Below are 20,424 nucleotides of genomic sequence, written 5' to 3'. Positions count from 1 at the left end.
CCTAATACTTTGAACGTCTCTCAGAATCGCTCTTATTAATTATAAGTAGTCAAATAATATAGCTGAGCTCAGCAGGCAAGGGAAGATTCAATCTTTGGTTTTCCATGGAAAAGTGTAAGCTCAGGAAGAGACAAAATACCTACGGCTAGAGACTCCGGACCAGGCTAAGGTCTCACGGAGGTCTGGGGTCTGCTCCCAGTCCGGGGACTTTTGTGCAAAGACTGGAGGAAGCTGTGAACAGCAGGACTTCCAGAACATTCCTGTCCCGGGAGGGAAGGCTTGATGAACTCTCGGGGCTTTCACCGCTGACCGCCAACCCCTCGCAGCCACTAGCGAGTCCAGCAGCGAAACGTGCCCTTAAGTTATCAAGGGCCTATTGTTAACATTTGGCTATAGCAGAGATCAGGATTTCAAGGGCGACTCATGTGTTGGGGTCAAGAAGACATGAAGGGCTGGATCCACGTGCAGAGCTGGCCCTCCCAGCTAGGGGGCTAAGGCGACGTCAGAGTGCCTAGCTCGGGAGGGTCCGCGCCTGGTCCCCACTGAGGCGCCGTCGTGGACGCACCCTGGGCAAGAGGTGATGAGAGGGTGGGAAACACGGCCACGAGGAAGTGTGTGGGTGGTGGCTGGGTGTGCGTGGGTGGTGGCTGGGTGTGCGTGCGTGGGTGTTTGCGCGCGCGCGGGCGCGGGCCGTTTCCCCTGCCGCCTCTCCTGAGCGAGCGGGTGTCACCTCTTCCCCCTTACACATTTCCTGGCTCACATCCCTCCCAGCTCCGGTTCTCTTCCGCTGTCCCCAGGCCCACCCGCTGGCCTCCCTCTCCGCGGACCCCTCCCGGGGACGGGCGGTGTGGGGCCCGGTCACACCACAGGCGCCGAGGTCGCCGCGGCCGTGCTGGGCGCGGGGAGGGGATCCGGGCGCAGCCGTGGTGGGTGCGCCCTGCCCACAAGGGCGGGGGCGCGGGGCGCGCGCGCGGAGGAGGAGGAGGCGGGCGTGCGAGCGGCGACGAGAGAAGGGAGCGCGCTCGCCGCCGCCCTCCTCGCCGCCCGAGGCTGCGCTGCGCTCGCGGAGCCGCGTTCCATGAGGAGGGCCCCAGGCGCAGCCCCGCGCTAGCGCATCCGGACGCCGAGCTCCACCGCCGCGCCGCGCCCGCAGGCAGGACCGGAGACCCGGTGCGTGGTGCGCCCTCGGGGAAGGGAGCTGCGGCCGAGGCCGCCGAGCCGGGCGCGTGGGGCGCGGGGCGTGGGGCGTGGGCCCACCCGGCTCGGACCTCCGAGGGCGGCCGCCGGCCTCGCCAGCCTGGCCCCGGGGGGCGTCGTACGCCGCGGCCCCGGGCGGCTGGCACCGGCCTCTTTTGTCTGGTGCCACCGGGCTTTAAAAATGGGGGGAGCGGGCACACCGGCTTTCCGCCGTGTCGGGAGGGGAGATGGAGGGCCGGGCGGAGGAGCCGGGAGAGGCGTCTGTCATTGTGAGAACTGGCCGCGCAGCGAGGACCAAGTCTGCGCCTGAAGGAGTGGCCGGGCCAGGCCTCTCATTGTGTGCGCTTCCCCGTGCGCCCGGGAGGGAGGTGTGTGCCGGAGGATGGGGCGACCGGCGTGTGGCGGACGGCTGCAGTGTGGGTGTTGTAAGTCCATTTGCAGGGTCTCAAGTTCCTTTGGGGACTGCGAGGCAGCCTCTTGTACAAATCAGGACCTGCAGTGCTGAAAGCTTGCGGAGAGGAAATGGCATTTTCCTCCTGGTGGGAGCGCACGCACCGCCCCGCATTGGCCCACAAAAGAGGCTGCTTTTGAAAACCAGGTTTGCGTGGAATCGCCGCTGGTTTGGGCAGGGAGATGCCCCAGGAGGCAAGGGCAGATGAAAGGTTTCATTCCATCAGCCGCCTCTCTCCTGCACCTGTGCCTGCGTGTCCACCATGGTGCCGCCACACTGCAGGGTGTTCCCAGAACACGTTTTATGAATGCCCTAAATATATCTTTTTCCACAGAAAAGGAAAGTAGGACAGCGTTTTAACTATGAAATGTCACATGAATGCCGGTCAGAAGGGATTTTAAGAGGTTATATGTGGGGAAATTACAAAAGGTGTCCACATGCCTCGTGATAGCTCCACCCATGGTGGGTCTCCTCCTCGCCTCGCCACTCTGAAGGGGCCTGTGTCTCACATTCCATGCCTGGCCTTCCACCTAAATCCTGATCCCACTGTTCAGGTATGCCTTGGGATCTCAGGCCTAGCATCTATTTAGATGTGGTAGTGTTTATGGAAAAGAGCTCCGGTGCTGTGGTTTCTGAGATTGTATAGTGTTAGCTGTAATGTGGCACAGCGGTTAAGCACTCAGCTGCTAACTGAAAGGTTGGCAGTAGGAGCCCCCCGGCTGCTCTGCGGGAGAAGAGACCTGGTGATCTGCTCCTGTGAAGATTACAGCCTGGAAAACCCTATGAGGCAGTTCTACTCTGTCCTATAGGGTCGCTCTGAGTTGGAATCAACTCAACTGCACACAACAACAACATTTCTTGGTATGTGTGTGCATCTCTGAAGCAGGACCCCATGTGCTAATCTCAAGGAGAAGCACAGAGGTTCCCCAGCTGGTGAGAAATCCCAGAGAACAGTCGAGGGTGTTGCTTTCTTGGCACGGCAGCGTCTGTAGGAAATCTCTGCTGCGAGCAACCACCCCACTTCCCCACCCAGGTGTCTCTGCTCTCTGTGACTGATGGTTACCTCCTTAGCTGCTGCACACACCTGCACAGGTACCTGCCGTGTGTGTCTGCGAGCCCATCAGTGGCTGTGGCTCTAGGAGGCTTCGGTGCAGGAAGTGAATGTGTGCAAGTACAGTGGACCTTCGTCAGGACCTCTTGGTTCAGGTACATATCTGAGCTGCCTGAAGAGCTGCGCCACCAAAGCGGGAACAAACCAGCTGCCGCCGAGTCGACTCTGCCTCGTGGCAGCCCCGCGTGTGTCATGGTAGAGCTGTGCTCCGTGGGGTTTTCAGTGGCTGATTTTTTGGAAGTAGCTCACCAGGCCTTTCTTCAGAGGTGCCTTTGTGCGAACTTGAACTTCTAACCTGTAGGTCAGCAGCCGAGTGTGTTCACCCCTTGTATCACTAGGGATGCCCAAGACGGGGAAAAAAAAACCGAACCCATTGCCATCGAGTCGACTCCGACTCATAGTGACCCAGGAACATGCAATCACTGGGGCAGCAGGGCGGTGGTGTGGTTCCCGACGTTTGTGCGATGTTGGCTGTACTCTTGAAAATGATCATGATTTGAGCATGGTTTGTCTTTGTTGCCAGCATCTCTCCGTTGTCCACGTTTGGTCAGGCTCCGTGAAGGAAGTAAAAGATACGGTCCATGTCCTGGATGAACGTACGGTCCAGTCTGAAAAAATATGCAACTAAAATAAAACAAGATAGACTTTTCTCATTTTAAATTAATCTTTTTTTCAATTGGTGTGGAGTTCTTGGTCCTAAAAGGCTGTGCCTTCTTGGGAATTCAAACAATTGCCAAATTATTTGGCCTTTGCAAATTGTAAATTGCCGAGAGCCCCTTAGAACTAGATTTGTACACTTTATGGGAACACAAGGATCCCGGTGGTGCAATGGTTAAGTGCTGGACTGCTAACCAAAAAGGTCAGCCGTTCGAACCCACCGAGTGGGAGAACAGACCTGGTGATCTGCTCCTATGATGATTACAGCCTAGAAAACCCTACGAGGCAGCTCTTCTGTGTCACATGAGGCCACCATGAGTTGGAATCAGCTCAATAGCACCAGACATCCGCACTGGGGGGGACACGACTGTGCCGTCTTGTCTTCTGCTGCAGTTGTACCTCCTTTTTTTTCACTTATGTAAATTTAGGAGGAAATCCCTGGGGATAGGAAAAAATCACTGCCTTTAAAAATAGGACAAAACCTTCAAAAGCCAGCCTTGACCTTAGAATTTTGACGTTATGTTCTTGATGCTGTAATTCAGGGATTTTTTGAAAAGCTTAGCGAGTTGGCTTGAGTACTGGCAGCTTTGTCCCCCTCCACGTGCATACCACTGTATTTGGTAGACGAGAGCTCATTTTAAAAACAAATACATAAAAAAATAGCAGTTACCATGACATTCCAGGTAAAATATTGTTACTGTTGCAGGGCTACTAGTAGTCGGAATTGACTTATTACACAATTAATAGCTGCTGGAAGGGTTGGACATCAACTGATTATTTTTTAGTTATTTAACTTCAAAATTAATGATACTCATTCACACATGAGGAGCCCTGGTGGCGCAATGGTTAAGTGCTTGGCTGCTAACCGAAAGGTTGGCTGTTCAAACCCACCCAGTGGCTCTTCGGGAGAAAGACTTGTTGATCTGCTCCCATAAAGACTGCCAGTTGCCATCGAGTTGATTCCGACTTAGGTATGTGTGAATGTGTTCTCAGGTGCTGTCAAGTTGATTCCAACTCATAGTGGCCCTATAGGACAGAGTAGAACTGCCCCGTAGGGTTTCCGGGACTGTAATCTTCATGGAAGCAGACTGCCACATCTTTTCTCCTGCAGAGCGGCTGGTGGGTCTGAACCACTGACCTTTCACTTAGCAGCTAAGCACTTAACCACTGTGCCACCAGGGCTCCTTTCATTAAAGAATACAGCCTAGAAAACCGTGTGGGTCAGTTCTGCTCTGTCACGTGGGGTTGATACGAGTCAGAATCGACTCAGTGGCACCTGAGAACGCGTTCAGTCATACCTACACATAGTATAACTTTTTCTAAAATGCACATTTAGACTATCTTAAGTTATCACGAGGTATGGGGTGGTTTCCGTGTTTGGAGGAAAAAAAGATACACTGAACTCATAACCACCCTAGTTATAACTCACACCTGTCCTCCACCCTCCCTCTCACCCCTCGGTAGGATCACCTGTACACCTGTGAGCAGGTGAGGATTTAGAGGTCTGGTGTCGGCTGTCCCTCTGTCTGCAGACAAGTCTTGAATGATCAAGTGGTGTGAGTGCTTTACAAACTCCCACTTTGCCTGTCCACAGGGGGCTAGTCTCAGAGGGTTGGGTTGACTTGGACAGACTCCCAGCTTTGGCGTCACACTAATTCTGGGTTCACACCCCAGCTTCCTCCCAAAATCTATTTGAGAATGTGGTTTTAGCTACTCTGCAGGGGTCAGAGGTCCATTTACTGATGGTCAAGGAAAGGTCAGGGTGACTGGGCGGTGCGTTTGGTGAGTTTGGGCTAAACTGCAGAAACGGGGAGTTATCCTGGGCGGTGCGTTTGGTGAGTTTGGGCTAAACTGCAGAAACGGGGAGTTATCCTCGTGGTGGGATTTGGGCAGAAGCACTTGTGAGATTCCTGCCCCCGGTTTTCTCTTTCTCTTAAATTCTATTTTAGGGTGCCTGGAATTTTGCCCTTACAGCATCCTCACTTTGAATGCTGAGGTTGTTCCATTTTCTAGATTGTTCTATTAAAACGTGGGTTCCCTCCTCATGGGGCACCACCACAAGCCTTTTACGGACTAATCAAGGACAAATTAGTTCTGCGGGCAGCTTGCTGGTGACAAGAAAGTAAAATGGGGACCCTGTGGTCATGCCTGTCAGAAGGTCGAGAGATGGAAATCAGGAGGACCTAGCAGAAACCTTCTATGCACGTGTGGTTGTTGTTGTTGGGCGCCATCAAGTTGCTTCTGACTCATAGTGACCCCATGTGACAGAGTAGAACTGCCCATGGTGTCTTCTTGGCTGTCATCTTTATGGGAGCAGGTTGCCAGGTCTTTCTCCTGCAGAGCTGCTGGCTGGGTTCGAATGGCACAGCCTTTCAGTTAGCAGCCAGATGTTTGCCTGTTGCACCACGCGTGGTGTGGGGAGTGTTATGTTCCCACTGATTCTTTCTGTAACAGGCTCAAGAACAGAACAGCTGATTCTATTAATAATACATATGAATACTGACCACATGCCCAGCACTGTGCTAAGTGCTCTGTGTATTAACTCATTTAATAACAAGTGTTAACCGTGAGATGGGCACTATTCTCATTCCCCTCTTATGGTTAAGGAAATTGGGGCTTAGAGATGTTAACCAGGTAGATGTCTTGAGGTTACACAGCTACATCACTGTGGGTCTCGATTCTAAACCCAGCAATCTGAAGAGAGTCTTAGTGGAAAGAAAAGAAAGCCCTCCGTCTTCCCTTTCTCTTTTTCGTTAACCCAGTTTATCTAAAGCAGTAAATAAAAGTAAATGAGCTACGGTGAATTTGCATTTTAGTAAAATTTGTAATGAATATGTAAATATGTTGGAAAATCTTCCTAAAGTTGGTAAAAAAAAAAACTAGTTGCTATGGATTGACTCAGACTCATGGTGACCCCACGTGTGCCAGAGTAGAGCTATGCTCCATCGGGTTTTCAAAGGCTGATTTTTTTAGAAGTAGATCATCGGGCCTTTATTCTGGCCATCTCTTGGTGGACTCAAACCTTCAACCTTTTGGTTAGCAGCCTACGGTGTTAACCATTTGTACTACCCAGAGATTCCCCTTAAGGTGGTAAAAAAAAAAAAAAATTTTTTTTTTTTTTTTTAAAGGTGGTAGAACCTAAGAAATTGATTGCTCTCTACCTGGACAAGCCACACGGACTCTGTGTAAAACCTTTACAATCTGACTGTCAAGTACTGCCTGCCCTCTTGTGTTCCTGGCCTTCCCCTGGTAACTATCTTTAGTGGTATAAAGCAAAAACCTGTTTCGGTAGACTCAGTTCGGACTCACAGTTACCCTATAGGACAGAGTAGAACTGTCCCATAGGGTTTCCAAGGAGTGGATAGTTGATTCAAACTGCAGACCTTTTGATTAGCAGCCAAGCTCTTAACCACTGTGGCATAAACAAACAAAAAAGGCTAAATCCATTGCTGTCAAGTTGATTCTGACTCAGCAACCCTATAGAACAGAGTAGAACTGCCCTATAGAGTTTCCAAGGAGTGGCTGGTGGGTTTGAATGCTGCCATTTTGGTTAGCAGCCGAGCTCCTAACCAATGCGCCACTGAAAAGCCTATTTCCTACCCGCTACTAGTGTTGGCAAGGAGCCCTGGTGGCGCAGTGTTTGAGAGCTTGGCTGCTAACCAAAAGGTCGGCAGGTTGAATCCACCAGCTGCTTCTTGGAAACCCTACGGGGCAGTTCTGCTCTGCCCTTTAGGGTTGTTATGAGTTGGAATCGTCTCAACGGCAATGGGTTTGGTTTTTGGTACCAGTGTTAGCAAGGAGCCCTGGTGGCATAACTGTTAAGAGCTCAGCTGCTAACTGAAAGGTTTGCAGTTTGAACCCATCAGCAACTCCGTGGGACAAAGACCTGGCCATCTGCTTTCATAAAGATTACAGCCTGGGAAACCCTATGGGGCAGTTCTACTCTGTCACATGGGGTTGCTATTAGTCAGAATTGACTTGATGGCACCCAACAACACCCAGGCTGGCACACTTCCCTGGAGGTAGTATGGGGATTTGGAGTCAGGCAAACATGGCTTGGAGTTCCTGGTTCAAGCATTTCTCACTGTGTTGCTTGGAGAGATCTAGGAGAAATTTTCTGGTGCGTTGGTTTCTTTATCTGCAAACAGGGATAATAATACTTTGAAAAGTTGTGGCTGTTGGATATAATGTATGTTCAAAGCCTGGTATGTTGTAGGTGGTCCACATATAGGAGCTGTTTGTAACAAGGAGTCCCTGGGTGGTGCAAACAGTTAATGGGCTTGGCTGCTAACAGAAAGGTTGGAGGTTCAAGTCTACCCAGAGGTGCCTCTGAAGAAGGGCCTGCCGGTCTGCTTCTGAAGATCAGCCACAGAGGACCCTGTGGAGCACGGTTCCCCTCTGACACACATGAGTTGGAATAGACTCCACGGCAGCTGGTTTTACTGTTTCTGACAGAGTGGCTTCCTCTGGGGTCTGCTCCCCACCTCCTCTTTGCCTCTCTCCCTCCGCCCCGATTCCTCATATTAAATAAGCCGTCAGTTACAGGACCGTTCCGCCAGATGCACTCAAGCTGAGCCTTTAAATCAGGGTCTTAGAGTAACACCAGTGTGTCTCTGCTTTTGTGTCTGTGCCTCGCAGGTTCGACGTCAGCGCCATCATGTCCTTCGGGAGAGACATGGAGCTGGAGCACTTTGATGAGCGTGACAAGGCGCAGAGGTACAGCAGGGGCTCGCGGGTCAACGGGCTGCCCAGCCCGACCCACAGTGCCCACTGCAGCTTCTACCGGACCCGCACGCTGCAGACCCTCAGCTCTGAGAAGAAGGCCAAGAAAGTCCGCTTCTACCGCAACGGAGACCGGTACTTCAAAGGGATTGTGTATGCCATCTCCCCAGACCGGTTCCGATCGTTTGAGGCCCTGCTGGCAGATTTGACCCGAACTCTGTCGGATAACGTGAATTTGCCCCAGGGAGTGAGAACGATCTACACTATTGACGGCCTCAAGAAGATCTCCAGCCTGGACCAGCTGGTGGAAGGTGAGTGCCTTTGGATAAAGTCCCAAGTTATGGTAGAGGTTAGGTTCTCAGAAGTGCAGGTTGTTTCACCTGTCTCCCTCTCTATCCTTGTTGGTGCCAGCGAGTTGTTTCTGACTCACAGCAACCCCATGTGATAGAGTAGAACTGCCCATAGGGTGTCCTAGGCTGTAATCTGTGGGAGCAGATTGCCCAGTCTTTTCTCTCATGGAGCCACTGGGTGGATTCGAAGTGCTAGCCTTTGGGTTAGTAGCCAAGCGCTCAACTCTTGGGTGACCAGAGCTCATTCTCTCTTGCTAGAAGGTAGCATTAAACCTTATGGCTGTGATCTTTATGATTTCACACGTTTGATGGCTCACTTTGTTGTTCTCTATTGTTGTTGGGTGCTGTCCAGTCGCTTCTGACTCATAGCAACCCATGTGACAGAGTAGAACTGCCCTGTAGGGTTTCCTACGCTGTAATCTTTATGGGAGCAGATCGTCACGTCTTTCTTCCTTAAACCTTATGGCTACAGCCTTTATCATTTCACACATTTGACCATTCATTTTGTTGCACTATAGTGAAAAAAGACCAAACAAACAAAGGGCTAACGGTCTTGGGTGAGGAAGCTTGTCATAACGGGTGGAAGGAAACAAATGCCTACGATTCTACCGCATTCTGTTATCTTCTTTCTCACACATATGCTACATTTATATTAAAAGTCCATTTTTATATCTTTAATTACATAGTTCGTATTCACTTCTAGATGAAAATTGGACTTATGCTCTGATGATATCTGAAAGTGCCTGAACTGAAATTGTCTAATGAATCGTGGAATTTTCGAGTTGAAAGTAATCTTAGCTAGCTGTCAAGCTTGTTACTTTTATAACTGGAAACTGAGGCTCAGAAAACTCACGTGGCACGTCCAGGCTTACTGGGTCGCTTCGTGGTAATGTTGGACAAAACAGCTACGCTTTCTGACTCCTCTTCTTTCCACTGTGATGCTCTCTTTTACATTTAAAGGATTGTTGTTGTTGTTGTTAGGTGCTGTCAGGTTGTTTTTTGACTCATAGTCACCCCACGTGACAGCGTAGAACTGCCCGTAGGATTTTCTGGGCTGTGATCTTTACAGCAGCAGATCACCAGGTCTTTCTTCGGCGGAGCCAATGGGTGGGTTCGAACCACCAACCTTTCTGTTAGCCACTGAGTGCTTAACCCTATGGTATTTGAGAATATAAAGGAATTAATTGGCTCAGTTTTTTTTTTTTTTTTTTTTTTAAGAAATCTAAATTAGGTGAAAAGTCATTGTCTTTTCAAAAATATTTGGGTCCACAGGCTATGCTTGGTCTCTTTGCAAGCAGAGTGGGACCCTTCTCTGGGCTACAGTTGTCTTAGGACCAACCCCTGTAAAACAGAGCATAAAGCCTCTGATCGCCTTAGATAGAATGATCAAAATTAAAAAGCTCGAGAGAGAAATAAAGGGTCCTGGTGGTGCAATGGTTAAGCACTTGATGGCTACCCCAAAGGTTGGAGGTTCAAATCCATCAGTGGTACCTCTGGAGGAAGGCCTGTTCCCCAAAAGGTTACAGCCTAGGAAACCCTACAGGGCAGTTGTCCTCTGTCATGTGGTGTTGCTATCAGTCGAAATCAACTCGATGGCACCCAGCGACAGGAGAGAAGTACTGGGGTGAAGGTGTAAATAAGGAGCAAGTTGCCATCGAGTTGATTCCAATTCTCTGTGACCCTATAGAACAGAACTGCCCCATAGGGTTTCCAAAGCTTACGGAAGGAGGATGCCGCACCTTTCTCCCTTGGAACGGCTGGTAGGTTCGAACTGCCAACCTTTTGGTTATCAGCCGAGCACCTAACCGGTGCGCCAGCAGGGCCCTGAGTTCGTCTTTACCCTGTCAGTATTCCCCCAGGCCCTGCTGTCTTCCTGGGTGCTGGAGGGGTTCCTTCCTCCCTGTCTTGCAGGCGGTGTCCTTTTCTGGCCCCTTGGCGTCTGGGTTGCTTTCTCCTGCTGACCACCGGCAGAACCCGTTTACCTCCTTTGTAACCAGAGTTTGTGTCTGACTCAAGGCTGAGGGATTTTTGGGTCTTTCTGCTCTTTTCTGTCCCCCAATCCCTTGGCAGGAGTGCCGGCCAGGCACAGTCAGAGTGGCCTCCTACAGGTTGAGAGGGTGGAGCTCAGCCTGGCTTTGGTGTGTTCACTTTGTGGGAATTCACATCTCTTCTCGGCAGGCGATGCCTCACCCTGCCAAGATGATGTGGACTTGGCCTTTTTCCTCCTATTCAGACGTTGGAACTTCCAGCAAATTAAAGGGGAAGCTCGAACATGAAGTCTTTCTCTGTCTGCTGGGAGTTTTGTGCCCTGTCCTTTGCACGACCTTGGAAAATGCAAATATAAGAAATGTGGCCGTATATTCAGAGGGCTCCAGGTGGGTCAGATCAGATGCAGAGTCCTAACAAGTCAGGTGCCTGAGCCAGTCTCCAGGTTTTCCAGGGCCAATGGTATTGTAGGGAAACGTGCCAATATCCCAAAGAACTTTCTGAGACGCCAGGGGTCGGTTCCTCGCTCTGTTTCTGCCATCACTTGTGCAACATCCGTGGGAGGAAGGTAGTACTTCAGTACATTTCCTGCCCAGAATTGATCTTTGCTGAGAAGCGGCCCCGAGATGTTCCCAGGATTGCAGACCGCCAAGGAAGGAGAGGCCGCAGGAGGCGGCAGATCACAGGACTCCCTCTACCCCTGGGGAACAATAGTGCATTGCTTGCTGTCTTAGTTTCTTAGTGCTGCTGTAACAGAAATACAAGTGGGTGGCTTTGACCAGGAGACGCTTGTTTTCTCACAGTTTAACCCACTGCCGTCTAGTCGATTCCAACTCACAGCGACCTGTAGGACAGAGTAGAACTGCCCCATAGGGTTTCCAAGGCTGTGATCTTTACGGGAGCAGACTGCCACATCTTTCTCCTGTGGAGCGGCTGGTGGGTTCAAACCACCGACCTTTCGGGTAGCAGCCGTGCACTTAACCACTGTTAAGTGTAAATTTGGGCTCCCTTTTTTCTCACAGTTCAGGAAACTAGAGGTCCGAATTCAGTGCTGTCTGTCTCTCTCTCTGTTGATTCTGGGAGAAGTCCTTGTCTCATTCCAGCTGCTGTTCCTCGGCTCCTTGGCGATCTCTTGTGTGTCTCACCTCCGTTGTGTCTGCTTCTATGTGCCTAATCTGCCCTTTTTGTATTTCAGATGTGATTGGCTTGAGACACACCCTCCACTAATATGGTCTTGTTAACATAACAAAGAAAATCCTATTTTCAAATGGGATTACATCCACAGGTATAGGGGTTTAGGATTTATAACGTATTTTATAACACAATTCATTCCATGACACTTGCCTCCTTCTTCTTTGTCCTTGTCTGTTAGAACAAAATTGTGCCTGCACCGAGAGGCTGTGGCCCCACCAAGGATGACGGTCCCAGGCACCGCTCAGGGCTTCCTGCATGTGTGAACAGTGGTGGTTCAGTGGGAGGATTCTGCCCTTCCACGCGGGAGAACTGGGTTCAGTTCCTGGCCGTCTGTCTGACGGTGGAGGCTTGCATGTTGCTAGAATGCTGAGCAGATTTCAGCAGAGCTTCGAGACTAGGACAAACTCAGAGGAACGGACTTGTGTCTCCTTCTGGAAATCAGCTAATTAAAACCCTGTGGAGGACAAGGGTCCGATCCCACTGTGCATGGGGTTGCCATGAGTCGGGGCTGACTCGGTGGCAGCTGACAACAGCAGGTCTCACGATGATCTTAAGAGGCAGGTACCATTTTCATCCTTATACTGAGAGGAGAAAAATGCGGCACAGCGTGGCTGGTGATCTGCCCAAGGTCACACAGCAAGAAAAGGTAGAGTCAGGATTTGAACCTGGAAGCGCTGGTGCTGGAGCTGGCCCTCGTAAGCCCCCTGGTAAGACGCTGTTCCTCCGGTGAGGAAGGTGCTCTTGCGCTCCTTTTCATGTCGTTGCTCGACACAGTGGACCTGTAGACATTTTAGTGTAAAGTGAACTGCAATCCGTAAGTTGCTTCCTTTGCTGTTAGTGGCTTTTAGATGGAATTTTATTGTTTTAGCTTTTTGGAAACCAATGTTTTTAACCTTGACATAATTCCAGGAATTACGGTGCTGCCCCCAGAAACACGTTAGAGATTTTCATTTGCTCGCAAATACTTTTTATACAATCACTATGAAATCCTTATACAACCAGCATGAAGCAACTACAGATTGAATATTCTGATGTTAAAAAATGGCTTTTTTTAAAAAAAAAATCACACTTTTTTTTCTAGTAGAATGAATGGTAACTTCAGTATAGCATGTAAGTTCACATATTGGCTATATTTCTTTAAACTTTCTAGTTCAGATTTTTTTCTAATTCACAACACTGACAGTCAGCAGGCAGCTGCACTTAGTGTGTCAATAGCTGGAAATTCATTTAGGTTCACCTCTTGGTTGATTACGTTTTTGCTTAGTCTGTTAAAATGCAGACCGTTGCTTCGTGTTCATCTAGGCTCCTATCTCTCACTTCACATCAAATTTTATGTAAATGTCGGGCATATTATTAGCTTTTCATTTCTCCTTCCCATGTGATGATGTTTGAGTTTTAAATTAAACCCTCTTGGTGGATGCAGGGATGAGTGTGTTTGACTTGTACGGTATTTTTGCTCAAATAACACGCACATTCTACTTCTTTTTTTCCAACCACATCCCCCATGAGGTATTTTTGTAAGCATGCTATGCTAATTTTTTTACATTATGCTAATTTTTTGCAGCAACATGTAAAAAAATTAGCATAGCATGCTTATGAAAATACCTGGGGTTGGGTAGAGTGTTCTTGGCAAAAAAAACATAGAATGTGCAGTGTTATTTGAGTAAAAATACAGTAATTGTTTTTCAGTTTGTTCTTTCTCACTTGATCTCAGAGGAGACGTTCTGAATGACAGTAGCATACTGAGTTTCCTTATTAAAACATCCTCACCGTCACGTTCCCTGTTTCGTCATACACAGACCGTTGTGCCTGTTTTGTCTGCGTTGCTGTTGTTAGGTGCCATCCGGTCAGTTCCGGCTCCTAGCGACCCCATGTGACAGAGTAGAACTGCCCCGTAGGGTTCCTTGGCTATGACGTCTACAGGAGCAGATTGCCAGGTCGTTCTACTGCAGAGCCGCTGGCTGGGTTTGAACCTCCAACCTGTCAGTTAGCAGCCACAAGCTTAACCATTGTACCACCAGGGCTTGTTAATAATATCCGTGTTGTCGTCCTTGTTTGCCACTGGGTCGATTCTGACTCTTAGCAACGCCATGTGACAGAGTAGAACCGCCCCACAGGGTTTCCAAGGCTGTAATCTTTGTGGGAGCAGATCGCCTGGTCTTTCTTCTGCAAAGCTGCTGGGTAGGTTTGAACCTCCAACCTTTTGGTTAGTAGCTGAGCGTTTAACCGTTGTACCACCGGGGCTCCTTAAGCATATGTTGTTAGAGGTGGCTCTGAGCCTTAAATACATACATATGAGCCAGTGTGTGTGTGTGTGTGTGTGTGTGTGTAGTTGGTGTGTGTCCATGTATGTGTATCTGTGCATACACACGCACACATACGCACACCTAAGAGTAGACCACAGATGGCACTCTTGTTTGCTTTTGAAATGGCCTTGGTATGTTAAAAAAAAGTCGTGATGCTTCATCAGGTAAGTGGAATTCCAGGCTGTTTCAGAAAGTGACTCACCTTGAGACTTGGCCTCATTTTCCCCAAATTGCCTCAGTTTCCCCCAGTTTCATACCACATGCATACAGATGTAGTGAAGATAAAGGAATACCAGTTAAAGCCTTTGGAGTCTTGGAGGAAAGTTGTCATGCAGGCCCTGAGCCTTGGCGGGTCGAGTGGCTTCTTATCAGATGTTCAGAGGCTTCAGAGCTGAATGTGTGGAGGTGGCTCTGGAAGGGCCAAGCTGTTTTTCAGTGTGAGGATGAGAACCATGTAGGTGTGTTATCTTCTGGATATAAATAATTAACTGTTCATCAAATCTGCATGTGTTTGAAATGAGTCCTTCTCTATCTGGCCTTGCCTGGGCCCCTCACCATCCCTCTGTCAACACTGCCTGACTCTGGAGCTCCACTCTAAAAGCCTTTCCCAGTCTCCATCAATATCAACCTCTTAGGGTTTGAAGGTTTACCCAGATTGAAGGTTTAGGGCCTTAGTTTCTTGGAACAACTCAGTCAATTGGCATAGTACAGTTTACAAAGTTCAAGTTCTGTATCCTAGTGAGGTGAGTAGCATCTGGGGTCTTAAAAGCAGGCGAGCGACCATCTGAGATACAACTCTTGGTCTCTATTTGTCCAAAGCAAAAGAGAAAGAAGGAAACCAGAGTCTCAGAAGAATCTATTCTATAGGGCTAATAGCCTGCATGAACCACGACTTCATCTGCCCTGAGACCAGAAGAACTAGATGGTGCCTGGCTACCACTACCGACTGTTCTGACCAGGGCCACAATAGTTGGATCCTGATAGAATGGGAGAAAAATGTGGAACAGAACTCAAATTCTTAAAAACTCCAGACTTACTGGACCAGGTGAGACTAGAAGATTCCCTGAGACTATCACCCTGAGATACTCTTTAAACTTTGAACTGAAACTATCCCCTGAGATCACGTTTAAGCAAAACAACAGACTGGCACACGAAATAAAGGGTATTGCCTGTGAGTACCGTGCTCCATTCAGAACTGTCTTTATGAGACCAAAAGCTCAACAATTACTTTAAAGCGAAGATGAGAAGATGAGGAGGCAGGGCAGCTAGAGCCCTGGAAATGGTACAACCAGAATGCAATTCGAGAGAACGTGACACGTTGTGAAAAGTGTTACTAACGCCACTGAACAAATTGTGTAAAAATTGTCAGATTGGAACCTAACTTGGTGTGACTTTGACAAGAAACACAGTAGAATATTATTTAAAAAAATTACCCCCTCAGGAATAAAACCACACTCCCCCCCATGGCTAAAGAATGTCTCTTCTGACAGGGCTTCCAGGCCCCCTTCCTGGCCCCTGGCATGGTGCTCTCTGCTTTATTTCTCTCATTTACTGGCTCTTTCTATGGTCTTCTTACTATATTAAAATTTTTTTTAATTAATTTTTGAATGGCAATAGAGCATGAGTTCTCCTAAATTCCTCAGAGGCAGTGAGTTTTTTGGATGTACGTACTCACATAGTATGTAGTTAAATACATGTGCACACAGACACAATGGTGCAGACAGTTAAGCACTTGGCTACTAACAGAAAGATTAGATGTTTGACTCCACACAGAGGCACCTCAGAAGAAAGACCTGGCAATCCACATTTGAAAGATCACAGCCATTGAAAACTATAGAGCGCAGCTCTACTGTGACACACATGGGATCACTGTGAGTTGGAATAGACTCCATGGCACCTGGTACTGGTGTGTGTGTGTATATATATATGTTGTTGTGTGCCATCAAGTCGATTCTACCTCATAGCCACCCTGTAGGACAGCAGAACTGCCCCTTAGGGTTTCCTAGGCTGTCATCTTTATAGGAGCAGATAACTAGGTTTTTCTCCCATGGAGCATCTGGTGGGTTTGAACTCCTGACCTTTCTATTAGCAGCTGAGCACTTAACCATTGCACCACCAGGGTTCCTTGGTGTGTGTGTGTGTGTGTGTGTGTGTGTGTGTATACCAGTACCAGATACATACATATATATGTACCAGATACATACATGTATATATGGAAACCCTGGTGGCGTAGTGGTTAAGTGCTATGGCTGCTAACCAAAAGGTCGGGAGTTCAGATCCACCGGAGGCTCCTCGGAAACTCTGTGGGGCAGTTCTACTCCGTCCTATAAGATCACTATGAGTCAGAATCAGCTTGACAGCATCGGGCTTATGTATGTGTGTGTGTATGTAAAGGGTCCCTGGGTGGCATGGCTTGGGCTTGACTACTAATCCAAAGGTTGGAGGTTCAAGCCCCCCGTGGTGCCACAGAAAAAGGGCCTGGTGATCTGCTATGACGATTACAGCCAAGAAAGCCCTGTGGAGCAGTTGTACTCATAACACGTGGGGTTGCCATGAGTCAAAGTTGACTCAGTGGCAACAAGTTTGGATATATGTATATGTATGTATTGCCGTTGAGTCGATTTCAACTCAGCGACCCTGTAGGGCAGAGTAGAACTGCCCCATAAAGTTTCCGAGGAGCAGCTGATGGATTTGAACTGCCAACCTTTTGGTCAACAGCCAAGCTTTTATATGGTCTGTGTGGTATATATGTAATATATATACAGAGTTCTACAGAGTAGAACTGCCCCACAGGGCTTCCAGGGCTGTAATCTTTGTGGAAACATACTGGCAGGCTGCCACATCTTTCTCCTGTGGAGCCGCTTGGTGGGTTCGAACCGCCGACCTTTTGGTTAGCAGCCGAACGCAGCGGGTCCCCTTGGTCGGGCACAGCATTACCAGAAGTTTTTTAAATACTGCCTTAGAGAATTTCTTTTAAATGGGGATTTCTTCTCTAATCCTGTAATGGAAGCCAATGGCAACGTAGGAGTAACTTTGTAGAATTTTTAATAATAAAAGCTTATTAGAGTAAATTAATCCCATACTTTGAAAAATAATGGCAGACATGATGATTTAAAAATGCACAGGTGATTATTTGACAAAACAAACAAACCACAAACTCTTCCAGCATCTTGAGAATAACCCAGTACACTCACATGGCTATTACTCTATCCACCGAGGTCCTGAAAATAACGTACTTAAACTTTTCAGGGAAACGGTTACCACGTTCTGACGTTTTAGGGTGTCAGTCGAGTCCAGACATGATTTCATATGTTACTTCCTGGCTTTACACTGTCATTTCTTTATCTCTCTTTCTGCTGAAAAGCAAATTTTAGGTTTTTTGGCCTTTGTGAATGCCACAACGAGTCAGGCAGTTTCTGCTTCTGCCATTCTTGCTATTTGTTGAATATTTTGGACACTCAGAGTGTTAAGTTTCAAGTAGAGATTCACTCAACCCAGAACCTTTGGGCTTGAATAATCTGGAACCAACCAGCAAGTTATTATATTTAATAATTTCCAGCGCCATCTCTAAGTACATTTTTATACCATTTCCTTTAAATCTTCTAAGATCCTGCAATCTTGTCATCTTTGTTTAACTTGGTCTATAGTAAGTAATACAGAATGTCCAAAGGAAATTCTGGGCTATTTTGCCCCAATATACCTTGGTTTAGATGAATTAACTTTATTTCATTGATGCAGTACAGGTTAACCAGAAGACTTCGGGATGGCTTAGCGTATGCACAGAGCCCTGGTAGCGCAGTGGTTAAGAGCATGGCTGCTAACCAAAAGGTGAGCAGTTTGAGTCCACCAGCCACTCCTTGGAAACCCAAAGGGGCAGCTCTACTCTGTCCTATAGGGTCACAATGAGTCGGAATAGACTTGACGGCAAAGGGTTAGTGTACGCACGGCAACTGTAAGTCCCACTTTGTTAGTTTGGAATAGTCTTTAACTTACCAACTCGACGGCAACGGGTTTGGTTTTGGTTTGGTAACTTACCTCACATCAGAACTCGAAAACAACCTATTGATGATTCTCTTATCTTTTAACCCTAGGCCCCAGGAGGGAAGAGATTAAACACAGGCTAAAACCAAGCCATTTGCTGCGGAGTTGACTCTGACTCTTGGCGGCCCCGTGTGTGCCAGAATAGAACTGCGCTCCATAGGATTTTCAGTGGCTGATTTTTCAGGAGTTTGCCAGGCATTTCTTCCCTTGCAGCCCTGGGTAGGCTTAAACCTTCAGCCTTCTAGTTAACAGCTGAGTGAGCACATTAAATATTTGCACCACCCAGGGCTTCTGTTCTTTTTCTTATTGAGCTTTAGGTGAAATATAGCAGAGCAAATTAGTTTCTCATTAAACAATACATACACATATTGTTTTGTGACATTGGTTACCAACCTCGTAACATGTCAACACTCTCCCCTTCTCAACCTTGGGTTCCCATTTCCATTTGTCCAGCTTTCCTGTCCCCTCCTACCTTCTCATCCTTGCCGTTGGGCTGGTGTGCCCATTTAGTCTCATACACATGGTTGAATTGTGTGTGTTATTGCTTGTTTTATGGGCATGTCTGATCTGTGGCCAAAGGGTGAACCTAAGGAGAGACATCAGAACTGAGTTAAAAGGGTGTCTGGGGACCATACTCTTGGGGTTTTTCTAGTCTCTGTCAGACCAGTAAGTCTGTTTTGTTTTTTTTGTGTGTGTGTGTGAGTTAGAATTTTGTTCTACATTTTTCTCCAGCTGTCTGGGACCCTCTATTGTGATAACTGTAAGAGCAGTCAGTGGTGGTAGCCGGGCACCATCTAGTTGTGCTGGACTCAGTCTGGTCGAGGTTGTGGTGGTTGTGGTCCATTAGTCCTTTGGACTGATTTTTCCTTTGTGTCTGGTTTTCTTCATTCTCACTTGCACCAGACGGGGTGAGACCAGTGGAGTATCTTAGATGGCTGCTTGCAAGCTTTTAAGACCCCAGACGCTACTCACCCCAATAGGAAGTAGAACATATTCTTTATAAGCTATGTTATGCCAGTTGAGTTAGATGTCCTCTGAGGCCTTGCTCCCCAGCCCTCAGCTCAGTACGCACCACCCAGGGTTTCTGATTAAGACACACAGATATGTAAGGCATATGTACACATATATAGAGTATATTTTAAAACATTTACAAAGTAGATGTTCGATAACATGTAGAGTTGGGCCTTTTCATTTTTGAAACTCTGGTTCAGTTATTTTTATGCAAATGGTTATTCATGGCCTTGGATGCTTGCATTATTAATTTAAAAATAGCCCTTAGACAAAATGTAGGTTAGCGTTTTATGACCTCAGATAGAAAGGATGTTTCTAGTATAAAAACAAAACAATAAACGGTAAAGGAAAACACTGATTGATTAAACTACATAAAAATGAAAACAGGTTAAAAAAAAAAAAAAGACATACCATAAACTGTGGAAAATGATTTGTTTCATATACACCAGGCAAAGGGTTAATATACATGATATATGTAAAGACCTCTTGGATATTATTAAGAAACCAAAGAACAAAAGTAAATAGAAAAAAAAAAAAACTGGAAGAAGTCTATGAATGTAAGTTAATCAAAGAAGGCAAAGGAATGGCCAAAAAACGCACATAACACAAACTAAACTTCACTTGAAAGAAATGCAATTTACAAAACCAGATACAGTTTTAAACGGTCAAATCAGCATATTTTTCTTTACTGGTAACACAGATCAAAGTAAATGGGCTGGGTTGGATTAGTCTTAGATTACTGGCAATTTTAAGGCTTTTTAACACTTTTACCTGTTCACAATTATATTTTATTAACACAGAAAAAAGCCCTTATTAAATATTTATTAATTTCAAAATGCCTTGACCTGACTTTATGAAATACGTATTTAGGGTCAAGAGTTTGTCACCTCTTGGTGCACAATACCTATTTAGGGTCAAGAGTTTGTCACCTCTTGGCAGACGATACCTATTTAGAGTCAAGAATTTGTCATCTCTTGTGCACGTGCTGTTTTCTTTTTTTTTGTGATCCACGTCCACTTAACAGTCTGAGAATTTTCATTATAAGATTCTCTGTTAAGGAGTTCTTTTGAATAACAATTTAACTTATATTTATTTCAGAGTGAATTGGCCACTCTGAAAACCTTTTACATAGACTTGTGTGGGTCACCATGCCTAGCACTGCACCGTTGGGAGAAAAGGAAGGCTTGGTTATTTTGTTTGCTTTTAGAATTTTACTTGGCTTTACAAAATGTTAGCACATACTCTCATCATGCTTATAAATAACGTAACTATTTATTTTATGAAGCTGTTTTCTGACTCATTTTCAGTTTTTAAATTATCTCAGATAGCAAATGTAGGTATCTTAGATTTTGAAGCTCTCTATAAATATGTTGTTTTTGGGTGCTGTCAAGCTGATTC

General features: G+C 47.1%; 1 protein-coding gene across 1 annotated transcript in view; it reads left to right on the top strand.

Moving 5' to 3' along the window:
• The first annotated feature begins 714 nt into the window (after positions 1 to 714).
• The window catches only part of LOC126058363 (serine/threonine-protein kinase DCLK1-like), a 61,143-nt gene continuing 41,433 nt past the window's right edge, over positions 715 to 20,424 (top strand). Inside the window, exons 1-2 of the mRNA XM_049853467.1 lie at positions 715 to 1,170; positions 8,055 to 8,449. Of these exons, the coding sequence (XP_049709424.1) occupies positions 8,074 to 8,449 (376 nt within the window). The 5' untranslated portion in view covers positions 715 to 1,170; positions 8,055 to 8,073. The remainder of the gene's footprint in view (positions 1,171 to 8,054; positions 8,450 to 20,424) is intronic.

This window comes from Elephas maximus, chromosome 14 (assembly GCF_024166365.1).
Source record: "Elephas maximus indicus isolate mEleMax1 chromosome 14, mEleMax1 primary haplotype, whole genome shotgun sequence".
NCBI classification, from domain to species: domain Eukaryota; kingdom Metazoa; phylum Chordata; class Mammalia; order Proboscidea; family Elephantidae; genus Elephas; species Elephas maximus.
Note: the sequence above shows the minus strand (reverse complement) of the source record. Positions and strands in the feature narration are given on the sequence as shown.